The 17967-nt window shown below is 32.2% G+C and overlaps 2 protein-coding genes across 4 annotated transcripts; one reads left to right on the plus strand and one right to left on the minus strand.

Annotated features, from left to right (window-relative positions):
* Positions 1-86: 86 nt before the first annotated feature.
* On the minus strand, positions 87-7054 carry LOC25482359 (cyclic nucleotide-gated ion channel 1). Of its 2 annotated transcripts, none has more exons than XM_013610909.3 (8): positions 6850-7054; positions 5888-5983; positions 4868-5432; positions 4547-4759; positions 2611-2900; positions 2361-2472; positions 1147-1383; positions 87-946 (listed from the first exon to the last, which is right to left on the minus strand). In XM_013610909.3, exons 2-8 carry the CDS (start codon positions 5917-5919, stop codon positions 245-247), a joined length of 2151 nt encoding a protein of 716 aa, XP_013466363.1. In that variant the 5' UTR covers positions 5920-5983; positions 6850-7054; the 3' UTR covers positions 87-244. The 2 variants fall into 2 exon arrangements, with proteins under 2 accessions (XP_013466363.1, XP_024631260.1); XM_024775492.2 differs by lacking the exon at positions 6850-7054 and adding an exon at positions 6641-6776.
* Positions 7055-15086: 8032 nt separating this feature from the next.
* LOC25482360 (abscisic acid receptor PYL8) lies at positions 15087-17606 on the plus strand. Of its 2 annotated transcripts, XM_039833719.1 has the most exons (4): positions 15087-15215; positions 15350-15518; positions 16597-16812; positions 16973-17606. In XM_039833719.1, the coding sequence occupies exons 2-4, from the start codon at positions 15381-15383 to the stop codon at positions 17189-17191; spliced, it is 573 nt and encodes a 190-aa protein (XP_039689653.1). In that variant the 5' UTR covers positions 15087-15215; positions 15350-15380; the 3' UTR covers positions 17192-17606. The 2 variants fall into 2 exon arrangements, with proteins under 2 accessions (XP_039689653.1, XP_013466364.1); XM_013610910.3 differs by having other exon boundaries at positions 15110-15518.
* Positions 17607-17967: the final 361 nt, after the last annotated feature.

The raw sequence follows: 17967 nt of genomic DNA on the forward strand, positions 1-17967 counted from the left end.
GAAGCATATTGTACGTCCGCCCCTGGAAATACGGTCTCTACTTCACAAGCCTTCACGAGGTCAGACCAAGCATTCAAGAAGAAATTAATAGAAAGCAAAATTTACCAAAAGATTATTTAATAACATATATTTACATAAAAAACTTCATTGAAAATTTAATATGGACACCATATTCTACCAAAATGTCATTGCATGTTCACCTTTTCTAACTAAACCAGACATATCCAACCACATCAACTATACACTATTGTTCATCATCAGTAAAGTTAGGTTCTTCAGGCTTCTGAAGCAATATAGCAGGCATTCTCTCTAGCGCCCTTGTCTTCCTTGCGGTGCGACTTCGTCGCAATAATCTGAGTGCGTTAGCAGCAAACCTAGAAGCATATATGGTGGCACCTAAACTTGTTGTGTTACCGCCAGTCTTTGCCAATGCATCTTGCAGTCTATTCTCCTCTTCATCGAGCGACTCTTCAAGTTTCTTTTTGCTGTAGCGCCTCCATGCAGCTTGTATAAAACATGCAGCCCATGTGCGCCAGTGTTGCGAGTAGAATCTGAAAGTGTGGCGAAGCTGCTTGCTATGAAGGCGCCGGAATTGAGACGCCACAAACTTCAGATCGTCGGCTTTTAGCGCAAAGGCTTCAACTTCTATGATTGTTCTGACTGTCCTAGTGGATATGGGAAGGTTGTATGAGGGACGAGGATCTAAGGCCCATGTGAGAAGCTCCTCTCCACAGAAGTCGCCGGCTTTTAAGTACTCGGAATTGAAGAAGCCGGTTCGTCCACCGTTAGTTGTTATGGTCAATAGCTTGCCTCGCATTATGAAGAGCATCTCATCAACGGGATCTCCTTCTCGGACAACATAGCTTTGTTCTGTGTAAAGCACTGGTTTAAGACGGTCACACATTGCGTCCAAAAGTTGTTCGTCCATTTTCTCAAACATTGGCACCTAAAGGTCATACACAACAGAGAAAAATATTTGGTTATTATTACAAAATGTTAAATGAAATATCAACTATGTAATCTTTGATCTTCCAATAGTGATGATATTTTGTTTGCATTGCAAGGGTTGTCATTGAAAGTCATAAGAATTTCTTTCGATATACTGAATCAAGTAAAGAGATGATTAAAAAAATTGGAAAAACTTACCCTCATCAACAAATCCAAGCAAAGATGACGCTTAATGTCCCTTCGTAAATCTTTAGGAAGATCACGAACTAAATTGTCTTCATTTACACCTCTAGTTTCTTGCCATTTGTACTGATCATACCGCCTGATTCGCTCTCTAAGGTCGTCAGGAAGCAATCTATGAGACATCCACTGTTCTGCATCCCTCCTTTTTACTCTCATCTCCTCCAATCTTGTTTGTGTTGACTGCAAATATGTCTGTTTCAAAACAAATCAAGTAGAATCCGTTAAAACCTAGAAGAAAGTAACCTAATAAAAGCATGACACAGGTGTCTAAATATTAATGTGAGTTTCTCATGGCAAATTAAAACTCAAAAACAACTATGCTTCTACTCCTTTTCCTTCCTTCCATCCTGATAACAAAATGTCCCACATTTTGCTTTATTTGTAACCACAGAAGACAAATAAAGTTTAGTTATATATCAGACAACAATCATCACATGACCTAAAATAATGTGATAGAATATTGATCATAATGCACAAAGAAACACCATCATAACTGATGGGCTTAATGGTTACATTCACAATACACCGTTAAATTGTAGCATATGAATACAAAAAATCTCAACTGCGAAATTTTTGCGCGTATGCATGGACAGTTATGATTATACTAGTTTAGTACATTAAACTAATTTACATTTTTATCCATTCCCTACTACAAAATTTTCTACGCATGAAAACAAAGGAAAACTGCAACTTCTATTGCATGTTGTAGCATCGGTCATAAATGATTTATTTTAGGTAACATAGTAAGTTATGAAGATACAGATGACCATATATGAATATTCAACTTCACAAAGAGGCCAGGGAACTTGCAGTCCTTTTAATAACTCTTTAAACAAAGCATTTAGTTTTAAAAAAATTAAAATGAAAAAATTTTTGTTTGGATAACTTGTTTTAAGCATAGTTTTTCAAAATTATATTTTATGCAACAGTGTGTAAAAACTAAAACCAAATCACAATCAAAGAAGGCCAAAAATTTTGGGGTATTATCTAAATAAAAATTAGTTTGATTTTCCTACAAAGAAAAGAATTATAAAACTAACTTTTGGAATCACAAAAGGTAAAATGGGCACCGGAAATCAAGTATACAAAATTGAATTGAAGATCAATAAATAGTGTGTCACGGCTTCATTGAATGATTAAAAGAAACTTTGGAGTTATTTACTACATACCTGCATATTTCCAATGAGGAATGAAAATAACACCAAACCAGCTATGGCAATGAAAATTGCAAAACAGATTTCCCAAAAATCAGTACTTGTTGCGAGGTTCTGACCAAGAGAACTGCAATAAAGGATGAATAAACAATTACAAAATATAAGATAATGACTTATAGTAAAATTATATAGCAACATAATATGATTTGCTTTAATGTATAAGTTCATATAGTATGCTGAAAAAAAAAGAATCAATGAAGCACACCTTAAATTTTTTAGGCCCCACCAAAAACAGTAGAAGAGTTTTGAGGGAAAATCTCTCGACTCCACAACACCAGATTGAAGGGCATCAAGGAAAATTCCAAAATCAAATAGTTTTTTATCTTCCTCCTGTATTGGGCAAGAATCATTCAAGAATTTCGCAATAGACTTAAAACCTCCCCGAGGATTGCAATGCATATATGCCGTGTTACACATGATATTACTTCGACACGCTTCTTGCCAGCATGTGGTTTCTCGTTCTATGGAAAACAAGTACCAAAAGGCACCAAGGACCTAAACAAAACAAATAAATTAGCACTCAGAAGGATATGGAGATGACATCATTTCAAACATCCATCAATACTGTAATTTTGTGATAAGAAATGCGACATCAATGTGCCAGATTTAAGAATACATATTTGGCAATAAAATAAAGTGATACATACATCACTTTGAAACTACAGTTTCATACATAGTGGCCTATGAAGCATGAACACAAACACATTCCATAGCAGCACTTCAAGAATGATACAAATGACGAAGAATCCATGGACAAGTCTATATGCTTCATAAGTGACCATAAACAAAATGCACAAAAATTGTCTAATTGTCTGATCGACATACAGAGGAAAATGCAAAAGATTAGTTCAGACTCTGCAGACACAATCACAAAACTTAAGCTTGAACTTTATTTGTTCATACTCTGCAGACAAATGGTTTTATTTTATATTATAACCGGTCCCTTCACGCAAGAGCCCTAGGGGTCTGAAACATGGGCAATGCACAAAACCTTGATACTAATTGATTGTTCAAAGAAACACTGATACTACGTTATGAATTAATTAGCAATCACAAAAGCTTAAGCTGTTAGGTGATGAAACATGAATAGGCTTATTTCATTTATAAGAAAACAAAAAAACAAAGAAGTGTTCCAGTAGGATTCTTCAGGTGTGACAGACCATGAAAAGGATCTGCCATAACTTTATGGTACAAGATCTATCAGATTATGTCTCTACTCTAAGAACAATGTTTACAAATTACTAAAATGCAACTTCCTAGGGAGAACAACTTGCAAGAAACAACTCTCAAAAGTAATGATACTAACTACTAAACCCAAGCCAACTAGGAATCCTTGAGACTTCCAAATACAACAATATAACAGTAGAACTCTTAAATAACATAATACTTCCTCCGGTCCTATTTACAAGAAACAATTTACTTTTTAGATACATTAAATAATTTATGTATTTGATTTAGGTTCTTGATTAGATACACACATTCTTCAATGTATCTAAAAAGTCAATTTTCTCTTGTAAATAGGACCGGAGGGAGTATGACCTAAATAATGTCCATAAAAATAAACTTAAAAAATTTAATAAAATATCTTAAATCCATATAGTTATTGATTGTTTTCTTTTTATTGTCCAGTATCATCATGCTATCTATGTCATCAATCGTAAATATTGAGTGGAACAAAATATGTACTTTCACTTAAAGAAACATATTTTGGCCAATTCATCTCTTATAGCTTCATTGAATTAAGACAGGTCCAACAATTAAAATCTCAAAAAAATATTCACAAGAACTCTTTAGTACCATAAAATCTTGGAAAAAGAAATATAATAGTTATTCACAATTACTAGAGTTTGTGTGAGGGAAAGGCGGAAAATATATGGCTCATGGGAGAAGAGAGCGGGATAAATGTAACTATTACTATGACTGAAAGACTTTAACCTATTGATCAGACAAAATGAACTTGCTGGTAGAATAAAACCACCGGCACAAAATTAAAAAGGTATATAATTGACTGATTTAAAAGAAAAAACCTGTGAACCCAGAAATAGAATGTAAATAATTCGAACAAACATATAATAGAAATAAATATTGCCAAAAATAATTCCATAAAAACATATGTGAGAAGAATGTAGTAAAAGACTTACATGGCTTGCAAGCATGTAAAGTAACAGATTGAATGCAGCTCCCGCCCAAGCTGTTTCAGTGAGAATGCCGGATGTTCTTGTAACTTCTTTATATAATGGAATTATCCGTATTAAACGAGGCACATATTGGAAGATAACAACAACTTTCAGCAAGTTCTTTGTATTGAGTGATTGAAAGCCGCTCATCTTTGGGATGATAACTAGAATCACCACCTAGCAATATTTTATCAGGTAGAGTCAATAAGCTTACAAATGAACACGTAATAATGTAAAATATTGAATCTAAGTCTCATAAACCCTTAACATATTAACAGGGCATACCTGTGGGAGTGGAAGAATCGCAAGAATGTCAACTAAGAAATATGATGACAGATACCTCTTAGCAATTACCCACGAATCATCGATCAAAACACCTCTTCCAAATACTCGAGAAGAAGGAGCAATGAATCCAGTACGAAACTGGAAAATCATGTGGATTATATAAAAAACATCAGAGAAAGTTCTCAAAAAAGTGGCTGTAATCTCCATCCCTCTGTCCAGTGAAAGGCATTTATTTTCACCATCAATCACAGGGACATAAAAGAACAAAGGATCCAATGATACCGCAATAACACATAACAAGACAAATATCTTGTTCCACTTTTGAAGGAAGGTACCCTGCGGATCGAGGATTTTCCTTTTTGAACCAAAATTTCGAGAAAGAGCATTGTCATAGTGATAATGGTCAAACGTTGATCTGAACCTCTTTATCCTCTCAGAACCAGATTCAAGTCCCCTTTGAAACTTCTCAGAAAATGAACTTATTGTACTTCTAAATCTCCCTGACTGTGTTGTCTTAAATGCAGGATAATTTCTCTGAGAAACCTCTGCATTAGAATCCTGAAACCTGAACATTACAAAAAAAAAAAAAAAAACAGAAACTTAATGGATGATTCTAATGTATGTAGCATCAACACTTCAGATTAAAGGCATGTTGGTGCTTGACATGACACATGTGATGACATTTCAATTACTTCCATTTTCTTAAATTATCATTGAAGAAAAGTGTCCGTGTCAGTGATTCTGCCCGTGTTTCATAGATCAAATATTCCTCTACACAAGACGGCCTAATCAAATATATAGACTAAACAACTAAACTTCACAAATTTAAAAGCTTTAACATTTTGCAAATTTCGGAGCACTTTGATGTGGAGGAGTGGTAACTGAAAGATTGGTTCTTAGTCTCTGAATATTTAGATAAACAAAAGAACAGCATCAACAGTAAATGCTTCTAAAATTACCTAAGACAGCAACAAAAAATCACAACAGAATGTAAATTAACGCGTGCATAACCAAACTCACCTAACAAACTTCTCTTGCTGAAAGGTACTCATAACTGCAGCCTATGATTCTTACTGATTACCTCCTATCGTTGCTTCAAATTCTCAATGCATACTCCTGAAACGAAAAGCGACATTGACAATTAGAATATGAGATACTCCATGTATCAAACGAAGCACAAGCTTAACCATGTATACAACAATGAATGAAACATGTGTTCAGTATTGACTGATACAAATTAAATATCGCATTGAATTGAAAATTTACAGTAAATTGTACATTAAACTTACTTTAAAGACTAAAAACACTCAAACATATCTCATTGCATTTCAAACTCAATTTTAATCAAATAAATTTTACAAAATCATCAATTGCATTAAAATCACAATCATGCTCTTCAAATGTTCAAACCAAACACCCAAAATAATCAATTCAAACTTAAAACACGGCGTCATTCCTTTCTTAGAAAAATCAACAACAAAAAAAGTGAAAAGATAACTACAAATTTAACCCCAAATTAACTCACACAACATCAAATATAATTCCAAATGGTAAATGTGTCCCCTTTCAAAATCAAAATCCAAAATTGATTAAACTAACACATTGATTAAACACACCAAATATATAAAAATGTCCCCTTTAAAAATCCAATCAAAATTTGTTCAAATTATAATATAACCACATTGATCAAACACAGGTTAATGGATTGCTTTAAGTGGTAAAAGATTGAAGCCCCTTAAGCAAGTGGTTAGTGGTTTAGATTTGATCACTGACCCTCGCGTGTGAAAAAATTCCGTTGAAAACAGAAAACACAACTTGCATGCCTTGTTGTTATGGTACTGTTCTCGATACTGTTTTCAAGTAAACAGTATCGAAAACAGTGTCATAACAATAGTATAATCTAGAAAACACTATATCAAATAATCATTTGTTGAAACATGAAAAACAATAATGAAGAGAAAGAAAAAAAAAACTAGACATACCGCAAGAGAAATGGAAGCGAATTGAGAGAGAGAGAGAGAGAGAGAGTGTGTGAAATGAAAAAAGAGTGTATGAATATGCAAAGGAAAGTTCTCGGAAAAGAGTAAGAAAGCGACAGATGATAGTAACTGAAATCGCATACAGTCACGGGTATCGATAAAGATGAAAATTGAGAGAACAAAAAGTAATTTTAATAAATTTTTGGAAGTTTGGTTTGGTGGGAAGGAAACGGATAGAGATATGAGTGGAGAATGAATGTGTATGTTTGCAATGCAATTTGTGAAAAAAGTTGAGAGGGAAAAGTTATTCATGTGAGTGGATGTGGGTCCTACTTTTTAAGGTTTGAAAATTTGTGAGAAGTTTTGTCTGTGTTTGCAGTTGGTTTTGGTCAGTCAAGTACGTTTTGTTGACAAAGGGGTGTCATTATGAAGTTAATGACTCTAATTCAATAAGTATCCAATGACCAACTAGTAGATTTAGACCATGAGTAATGTTATTCGTAGGTCAAATCTTTATCTTGGTTTCTGAATGTATAATAAATACTCCATCCGTTTTAAAATAAGTGTCGTTAGTCAATTGTACATAGATTAATGAATGAAATAAAGTAGTCAAATGTCATAGCAATTTTACTAAAATAAACTTACTTTATAAGAACAAGACAATCTTAAAGTTGCATTGAAAATTATGTGAGAGAAAAAAGTTTGAGTAAAATTAAAGTTGTATTGGAAATGTAAAATGACATTCATTTTAAAACAATTTTTTTTTATTAAAGTGACACTCATTTTAAAATAGAGGGAGTACTTGCTGTAATGTTTTATTCGTAGGTTAAAAATTTCATTCATGTGATGATGAGTGGGTTAATTATCTAATGAATAGTTTAATGAATACTATAAATGAATAGTATAATGAATAAAAAGTTATCTAATTTATAATAAGATGCATTAACTATCTAATAAACCTAAAAGTTAATTGTTTCTTATAATAAGGATCAGAGGGAGTATTTTTTATCAAAATTTTCAAGTAGTTTTTTATTGTGTACTTTGTTAGTTGAAAGGAAAATACTAATGAATGTCCTTGGGGTATTAGTTAAAGTAACTTTACAACAAAAAGGTGTGTAATTATTGATAAGACAAAAGTAAATACTTGCATTTCCAAAATGAAATTTTTATTAATAGATTCTTTAATCATTGCCCTTAAGACACTGGTTAGCAAAACCTTAATTTTAATAGTGTCTGACGTTAAAATAATACTTTAATGTTGACAATAGCTCTTTTTATTTTATAAAGACTGATATGATAGTATGTATATTGAAAGATTGATATGATAATAATAAAAGAGCATTTTAGAGTTAAGGATTATTTTGACTTATAAAATACTCAATCAATGACTATTTTAAAAGTTTGATACATTGAAGAACTATTGTGATTATTCGTTATATATTCATAGATAAAAATTACTATTTGTTCTATATTTATACAACTATTTTGTGATGATTTTTTGGACAACTTTCTTGTTCTCTTTTTATTGGTCAACACAATATAAAGAGAAATAAAAAAGGAGAGCAATAATAATAGAATATGAATATAGAGTTATTCAAAAATTATTACAAAATTATTGAACAAATATCATTTCGCTTAGATTATATACATTCAATTCTCGTGAAACACCCTATTTATTTTTGAATACTCTCTTCGTCTCAAATTAGATATTCCTTATGAGTTTTACACGATCGTTAAAAAAATTACTAATAATAATTTAATTGTGTTTTAGTCGGTTTTGATCAATCAAGTAAGTTGGGTGTCATTGTGAAGTGAATGACTCCACCAATCCAACCAAAGTATCCAATGAAAGATCAACTAGTTGATTATTTATTGAATTCTCGTGGAATCCCTTTATTCTCAAGTAGTACTTTTTTTTTAAAAAGGAAGTAGTACTATAAACAAAATATTCATTAATTTTATGTATTTGATTAATAAGATAGAGAAAATTATCATTTTTCAAGAAAAAAATAATCAATATGATAATTTATGTTAAAAATAGTGAGACATTTATTGCTTCTTATCCTATTCAATGTTGCATAGGTTAGAAAAATCTTTTGATTATAATACTCCATCTTCTCAAATTATATAAGATATTTTAACAAAATATGTCAGTCTTTATGTTATTTTATAGTATCATTAAGCTCCTCTAAAAAGAATCAATAAACTATTTAATTCTTTTAAATTATATTTCTCATACCATCAATAAAGAATATTTTTGTAAAGTAATTCATCATTTCTCTTTTCCACACCACATTAACTATATTACAAAAAAGTTTGAAAACTTAATAAAGAAATTATTATTCTTTAAAAAAAACAGACTTCAATTTTCAATACATTAAATGCACAAACTTTCATAAAATATTACTACTTTGGGTGCTTAAAGGGTGTCACACGGGCATTCGTTAACATTTCCTATAATTTAAATAGTTTTGGCTAAAATGCATTTTTTGTCTCCTAAGTTTCAAAATGTTTCGATTTTGGCCTCCTATTAAAAAGAATAGCAATTTTGGCTTCTTTCGTCCCAAAATTGTAGAGAAGGCGCCACGTGTCTCAAAACAGGGGCCATAGTCGCAACTTTTTGAGAAGATAAGGGGTCAAAAGATAGAGCATATTTTTCTAAACATGGGGTTACTTTTGCCATTTTTTTTAATAGGGGATAAAAAACGCAACATTTTAAAACTTAGGGAGCGAAAAGTGCAATTTAACCAATAGTTTTTTTTTTTCTTTTCAAATTTTTATAACAAACAAATAATCTTTTTAAAGAGTTTGAACATTTTACAAATGAAAAAGTCTCTCTCTATATATATATAGACACACACACAATACTCTATCTCCTTCTTATTTGATTCAAACCTTTGTGATAGTTGACAAAACCAATTGAGAAATTGTTTAAAGAGATATTGATACTCAAAAGAGATCAATGTATAAAAATATTTTTTATTTAATTATTCTAAACATTTGAGATCTCTCATGTAATCCATTCAAAAAGAAATACAAGTGAAAAAGATTTAATAAGACAAATGTATTAAGTTCAAATTTTAAACCAAAAACATTTGAATTTTTAGATTGTTGTTAATATTTCTTTCATTTGAGAGAAAATACATAATATCATTATTATTTTGGTTAAAGAAAATGATGATGTTTTTAAATTTGTTTATTGACTTAATACTCACAAAGTGACCATAATTATTGTTAATTATTTCTTCTTTGAACAGAAAGAAGAATGAACAATCAAGATCAATTTGTTGAATATCAAATCACTCGCCCAACATAAAATCTCATTATTTTTCTTAATCCAAATAATTCCATCATGTAATTGCTCTTGAATGAATTTTTTTTTTTTTTTGAAAAAATCAAAATGGAACATATATTAACAAAACTAGACGCTAAAGCACAAGGCGTGCCAAAACGCCTAGGTACAATTGGTACACAAAACAATCATGTACAAGCCAATAAGGCGCAGAAACAAAGTGAAACAAAGAAACAACAAGCTAGAAAATAGTGTTTAAGCAAGTTAGAGGACTCCGCCGCCATTCTTGATAGTCAAAATCAAAATTAGTGTATTTCGATTTCAACCACCAAAAAGATTGAAGCTTTGCCCTTTCACCTAGCGTTAGCAAGTTATCCTCCTTTCCTTTGAAAATTTTGTTATTCCGTTCTTTCCAAATTGTCTAAGATACCGAAAGCCAAATAATCTGCATGGACTCAATCGAATTCTTAGAGAAGCCACACAGACCACTAAAATGATGAAAATGTTCAAAAAAGTGACAATGGAAAGCTGTTGAGTAACCAAGTCAAGCCGCAATGATATGCCACACCCCGCCGAAAAAACCGCACCTGAGAAGTAAATGATCTATGTCTTCATTAAAACCACAACTAGCGATACACTCCTGTTCAGATGCAAGCAAAACCTTTTGTTGAAAAAGTTTGTCTCTAGTAGGAATCGGGTTGAGGAACAGGCACCAAGCAAAAATAACTACTTTAAGAGGCACCGCTTTCAGCCATAAAAAACTGTAATTATTATTATGCTGATGATGCTCATCAACCTCCATGTCTGTTAAATAGAACTAACAGTGTAACAATTAGAATCATGTAATGTCCAAATCCAACTATCTGCACGGTTACCCTGAAAAGAGAAATTAGATAGACGACTAATACAATCCCCCAACAACTCCTCCTCCCACGCGAAAAGTCTCCTACGCCACTTCCACGCTTCCTCATTAACCCCCACCCTCTCGCAAACAACTCGGCCACCGTGTCTAATTTGTTCTCCGCTAACTCATATAGATGCGAAAAAATAATACACAAAGGTTTCTCCTCCAGCCAAGGGTCGACCCAAAATAAAGTGGACAAACCATTCCCTACACGACGAGTAATATTGTCCACAAAGGTTTCTCGCTAATACATTGAATTTTCAATTTCTATTTTTTTTTTTCAGTATATAGAGAAAATAAAATTTGACTGTTAGCTATTCAGTATATAGAGAATACACGGCCTCTATAGAGAAGAAAAAGAGAGAAAGGAGACCAAATAAATAAAAAAGAGAAAAGGCAAATTAAATTAAAACCACCACTATTACACAACGAATGCAATAAATATGTACAAAACTAAACCCAATTGAAAAAGAAAATCAAGGTCTCGTAAGTATAATATATGATATGCCAGAACACTATTTTGAATCTACTTCTCAAATTTTACTTCTAAACTCTTTAAAACCCCAAGTAATATTAAAAAGTAATAATATCTTGGGTTTTCTTTCAGTTTTATTCTTCATACAGATTATTTTTTAATCTCTTAATTACTTTTAGGTTCTACACATAACAAAATAACTCTTAAAATAGAAACATAACCAATCCTCACAACGATGATGTAAAAGGTCAAATAAGTTGTGGTAGTTTTGAAGACTAACTACCTCATCTAGGGTTTTGGGTGGTGCAACCGTGAAGATTAAACGCACCACCATCAGATTTTATATTTTGAACTTAGAATTTAAATTTGTGGGACGGGATGGATAGTAGAGGCAAAAAGAGTGTTTTAGAGAAGGAGGGTCCTCCTAATCTATTTGGGGCGCTAATATTAGGAATTTTGTAATTAATATAAATAAAATATAACTTTTGATTAAAAATAAAAGTTTATACTAATACAGTTTTTAATTGAAATTACATTTTTAATTTTTCAACTTATTTTTCGGAAAATTTTGAAAGACTATGTTTGTAGACATATATGTCTACAAACATTTGAAAAGATACAATTATCAATCAAATATAAAACTCTCAAATGTATGTACAACAACAATAGCCTGTGTCTCTCAAGCAATTAATTGCCAGTTTTAGCCTTTTTCTCTAGATAGCAATATATAACACACAAAACTGGGCCGCTTGGACATGCACCCATAATAAAGCAACCATCTGAATTAATTGAATCTGCAACTGGGTGGATGTTGTCTGAGGGTTTTTTTTTTTAACAAATTATTTTAAGGTGTTTATTTTCGGGTGTTTCGTTTATATACGATGTTTTTTATTTGTATTCTCAGATTCACCGGTCTCTGTTTCGTCTTGAGCAGAGATCTGGTTGTTTAACAAAATTTGTTGTTAAAAAAGAAAAATTAAACCCCTTTAGATTTAGAAATTAGAAATACAAGACATTTGGCATTTCAAATCTATTATATACATATTTTCATGAAATCATGGTTCCTAAAACTCAAAAATAAAAATAAAATATATTACCCGCAAACACGACTGAAACAATGCACACAATTGCAAATATGAAAATGAGTTGATTGATGTGGATTGCCATTACTTTCTGATACGTTAAGTAACACCTTAGAATATACTATTATTTTGTTGATAGATTTAGAAGTAACACCTTACAATAGCTGCTATTCAAGAGCACCTTACAATATGGAAGTTAATGTAATGAATTAAAAACAAACAAAAAAAAGGTCATTTACCTGAGATCTTATTTGACTTTTGTAGTAAAATATATATTTGACCAAAATATAACTATTGCATTTATATTTGAATACTTTTCCTTGCATGGTTTTCTCGGTTGTATTAATTATTTATATTACAAACAAAAAAAAATTCCTCGTATTCTTAAATATATGTCGCAGTCAACCGTTGCATACATCTTGTTGAATCAAAATTGATTTGTACAAAAGTATAAAAGAACAATTGAATATGTTAATATGTATTCAAGTGTGGGACCATATAATTAAGTTTTGATTCTGAAAGATCAAAATCCTAAAAATGTATAAGAGCATCGAAAGCAAGTGATAAGTTGAATACTTGGAACAAGAAGTGAAAGGTCCATCAGAAAGTCAACTTTTGGATCACTAGGGGAATCTCATTCAGAAACATTCTGAAGAAGTGAAACCTCTGAAGACCTCTAGCATCTGAAGACGTGTCAACATCATAAGACTCTGACTTGTTTTGTCGTCTTTTGAAGAAAGGTCATAATCAAACTCTGAAGTGTACAATTTGTCACATTTTGACCACGTGCAGAAACAAACAAATAAATTTAAGGATAAATAGAATGTAACAAATCTTTTCAATTGAAGCAAATGAATTTCAAATGAATATTCAACGACATTAACCATTTAAGACAATATTTCAACATCTCTGATCAAGCTTCTCAAAGGACTCATATGTTGTGTTGCCACTCTTCAACGTCTCTCATAATTCCCCTTATATAAGGACATGACGATTTGAAGAATGCGTATACAATACTCTGAATTTTACAAGTGCCCTTACCTTGTCAAAATCAATATCGCACAAATACTTAGAGTATTTTCTACAAACTTTCATATCTTAGAAATTTTTAAGTGTCCAAGTCCATATGAACTTTATTGTATTACACCTTTGAATGTATATCAAGTGTAAAATCAAACAATCTTTTATTTAATTCAGTTAGATTGTAGAAATTTCTTTCTTGTTTGATTGAGCAATATAGGTCTTTTTCTTGTGTTATTGAGCAAAGAAAGTCTCGTACTTGTGTGCTTGAGCAATTTGTAATATGAGATTATAGTGAAAATTCCTTAAAAGTGCAAGGGAACTGGACTAGCAATCAATCTTTGAAGATTTGAGACACATTTTTTTGCAAAAAAAATAGTTTGAACTTTTTGGGTTATATGGAATAAAGTAGAAGGGGGTGAGTGAATAGTATAGTACAAGTGAACCATGCCTGAATATGATCAAATCTGAAACGACAATTAATTATCGTCCATCAACCAAAGTTAACTATGGTTCATTAGCAAAAAGTAATTAAATGTCATTGAAAATATTGTCGATAGGCCAGTGTGCAATAATTGTATCTAAAGAGCAATTTTCACCTCACTTAAGCTAGTGGTGCTTGCTAAAATTTGGACAATCCAGTGACAAGAGAACCTAATTGTAGTAAGATGGATATTCATAAACCTAATTAAGGTATAAAATTTGAAAAATTACTCTTCTCTCTTTCAAAATTGCTCATTCTCACCCCAAAATTCTCCAATTAACCCTAACGTAAGTTAACCGCCGCTCAATACCAACGACAATTAATTCACGCTAGGTACCAACGGCAGTTAACTTGTGCTGAGCCCTAGTGGTAGTTAACTTACCACACCAAGTAAAGTTTAGGTCCGCCCTTAGAACAACATATTAAGGAGCATACGAACTATATCGTAACTATGATGATACATGAGACCAAATATCGTTATTGAATCATGTCCCAGTAATGATTATTAGATAATAAACTTAACACCACACCTTAGTGAGAGGTACGGTTTTTATTTAGTTAAACATCTAAAATCTTCTTAAACATCCATTAACTTTTGACTTGAGCGTCGAAGTCTTTACAAATACATCATTCCACTCCGACAAGCAATCACCATCCTCCACCACCGCATCTCAACAACTCCAACCGTCGTCTTCAAATCTACAACGGATCAAACCATATTTGTAATGGATTGAATCAGAATTCAGTTCACATAGTGCAAATTAAATTAAAATTTAAAATCACACATGATGAAATAACAAACCCATTAAATACACCCCACACAACCAAATCAGCTAATGCCTGATGAGGAAAGCAACAAACAAAGACACAAAAGGACAAGCAAACTGTTAGTTAGTAATAATAGCACTATATAAGTGGACCCCATTTTGAATTAAAACCAAACATACAAACAATATTTTATCAAAGATATTTTACATTTTATAATCAAAAAACAATAACAACTGAACTTACCAAACATAACAAGTGATGATAATAAACAAATATAAATATCTAACAATTTTTAATTTAATTAATTCGTTTACTTTTTTAGGATAATAACAAATTTTGCTTAGGTAAGTAGTTTCCATGATCCATGGTGGTGACTCTGAATATCCAATCACATACTTTGCATATTCTTCTTCTTTGGTTTAATCCACACACTTTGTTTTCTTTGTTTTTTGTTATACTTATAAGATAATTTGAATAGGTATAGAAGAAGTATTATTGGAGGTGTAAAAATGAATGGAATTGGAAGTGGGAATGGAAGGTTTAGTAATATGGAGATGGAATATATAAGAAGACATCACCGGCAGCAGCCTGGACATAATCAGTGTGCTTCTGCTCTTGTTAAGCATATTAGAGCACCGGTTCCTCAGGTTGCCCTTCTTTCTTTCTTTCTTTTGTTTTTTTATTTTACTTTCATTTTTTTTATTTTATGTTTTTGTTGAATTGAATCTGTGTGTGAGTGTGTGTGAAGATTTTTGTTGTTGGATGCATGGTTATTGGGTGTTGTGTTAGATATTCAGTTATGGTTGTTGGAACTTGGAATGTGTTTTTTATTTTTCCTTAAATAGTGTTTTTTTAGAAAAAAGAAAAAATATAGTTATGGTTATGTAAATGCTAAAACGCTTAGCTGATTTTTGGTGAGGAGCTAAGAGACACAGACATCGGACACGGCACACGACAGTGTGTGATACTGGTAATAATTTGAAAAAACAAAAGTGATTGAATATAGATAGCTACATATGTCGTGTCTTGTATGTGTTTGACACCAACACGTGTCGGATACCAGACATGTCTTCAATCTGATCTGAAGTATTGGTGTTGTATAGGTAAAGTGTATGTAATGTATGAAAATATTTTGATGTTGTTTTTTGTCTATTTTATGGTTGACCTGCTTTGTGGTACAATGTGATCTGATCTGCTACTATCTTTTAGGTTTTGGCAACAATTGTTTGTGTTAAGAAGAAATTAGGTGGAAGATGATCTATTTGTAGTGTGATCCTTGTGAAGCATAGCATGGTCACAGATTTAGCTTCGTTCAAGCGAGCAGTTTCCTTTAGAGGGTAAAGCAGATAATCTCAACCGTTGTCGAGAAAATTAATTGTTGGGATTACTTGCTTTATTACTCTTTAAAGGGAATTGCACGCTTTAAAGAAGTCAAATCTATTCATCATAATCCTGGTAAATTTCATACCAATTACTGCTTTTCTTATTCTATTTCATCAGCTTGGTTTGGTTGATGCAGAAGTGTGTTGTAAAACTTGAATCATTATATTTTGATGTGAAAAAATGTCCAATTACAAAGCGAACCTCAATTCAGTTTGATTTTTTCTTTCTCGCTGCTACTGCTATTGAATAAAGAGTTTCGGTGTGCTTCCTGACAATATTTTTGTATAATGCTACCCTCGTTGTGCGATGTTTATTTATGACGCGTAGATTTGCTTTCTCTAGGTATGGTCCTTGGTAAGAAGGTTCGATCAGCCGCAGAAGTACAAACCCTTTGTAAGGAGATGTGTTGTAAGGGGAAACCTTGAGATTGGAAGTCTTAGAGAAGTTGATGTTAAGTCAGGGCTTCCTGCTACCACAAGTACAGAAAGACTCGAAGTCCTTGATGACAATGAACATGTTCTCAGTATCAGGATTATTGGTGGTGATCATCGACTTACGGTATGAATATATTCGTATCCTTAACAAAATGACCAGAAACTTTTTTGTTCCCCTAATTTACTTATGTTTGCTTAAAATCTTGTGCTAATGTGTGTCCGAATCGATTCTTCTTAAAATCATTTTTTTTTTCATTTTTCTTTTGTGATAAATCATCTTTCAGAACTATTCGTCGGTGATGTCTCTCCACCCTGAAATTATTGACGGAAGGCCAGGAACACTAGTAATTGAATCTTTTGTGGTGGATATACCTGACGGGAACACCAAAGACGAGACCTGCTACTTCGTTGAAGCGGTTATTAAGTGCAATCTCAAATCACTTGCCGATGTCTCAGAAGGAATAGCTTTGCAAGACCGCACCGAACCAATTGATCGGGTATAGGAGCTTATAATAAGAAGGTTCTTCCAAGGACATATAGCTGCCACGGATGAAGCTTCAGCGGTTTTCCTCTCGGAGGCTTAGGAGACGGACTGGCGATTTGTACTGAGTGATTTGATTCCATTTGCTCTATTGATTATCCATTGTTATATATACTGGTTTCTTTTTTCTGTAGTAAAAGAATAACAATATGAGACACGATTCGATCCGGTGCAGTAACAAGTGATAGTTCAGGTGCTTCTTGCAGATGTCTAAGGTTTTTGTTTTCTTGGTATGTTCTTCATTGTATATAACATGGTGATTAAACATGGTGTGTAGATTTATTTTGATTGGTCAGGTGAAGTTTCTATTTGTGTTAGCCAAGGTTAATTCTTGTAACAGAGTTTTATAGCTTCATAGATTTTGTGTTTCCTTTGCACATACTTTAGTTCCTTTCTTTTTTTCTTTATAGTCTTCATGGGATGATGTTCTCCTATGGTGAGTCCTACAAAATATGAATCGTTTGATCTTTGAAATTATTGATTGTAGTGAATGGGAGAGAGGGGATGGAAAAGGGATAATGTACATTGTGAATTTACAAAAGAAAAAAAAAACATGAATTTAACTTAGGTGTCTTAATAATAATACACGTATTTCTCTTTTATTTTACTTTAAACTGAGTATCATATATGCGCAACTACATAGATTAATCCTTAAAACTATGTAGATCATAATGGATGGTAACACTCCTCTTTAAGAGAATTAACATTGATTTCTAATTGATTGACCGTATACATCGA

Source organism: Medicago truncatula, chromosome 1 (assembly GCF_003473485.1).
Source record: "Medicago truncatula cultivar Jemalong A17 chromosome 1, MtrunA17r5.0-ANR, whole genome shotgun sequence".
NCBI lineage: Eukaryota > Viridiplantae > Streptophyta > Magnoliopsida > Fabales > Fabaceae > Medicago > Medicago truncatula.

Coding starts and splice junctions, on each gene's coding strand:
- LOC25482359 (XM_013610909.3), bottom strand. CDS start 5,919: ATGAGTACCTTTCAGCAAGAGAAGTTTGTTAG. Junction 2,473..2,610: donor TGGGGCCTAAAAAATTTAAG/GTGTGCTTCATT, acceptor CCTTTATTGCAG/TTCTCTTGGTCAGAACCTCG. Junction 947..1,146: donor GCTTGGATTTGTTGATGAGG/GTAAGTTTTTCC, acceptor TATGACCTTTAG/GTGCCAATGTTTGAGAAAAT.
- LOC25482360 (XM_039833719.1), top strand. CDS start 15,381: ATGAATGGAATTGGAAGTGGGAATGGAAGGTTTAGTAATATGGAGATG. Junction 15,519..16,596: donor TTAGAGCACCGGTTCCTCAG/GTTGCCCTTCTT, acceptor TGCTTTCTCTAG/GTATGGTCCTTGGTAAGAAG. Junction 16,813..16,972: donor GTGGTGATCATCGACTTACG/GTATGAATATAT, acceptor ATCATCTTTCAG/AACTATTCGTCGGTGATGTC.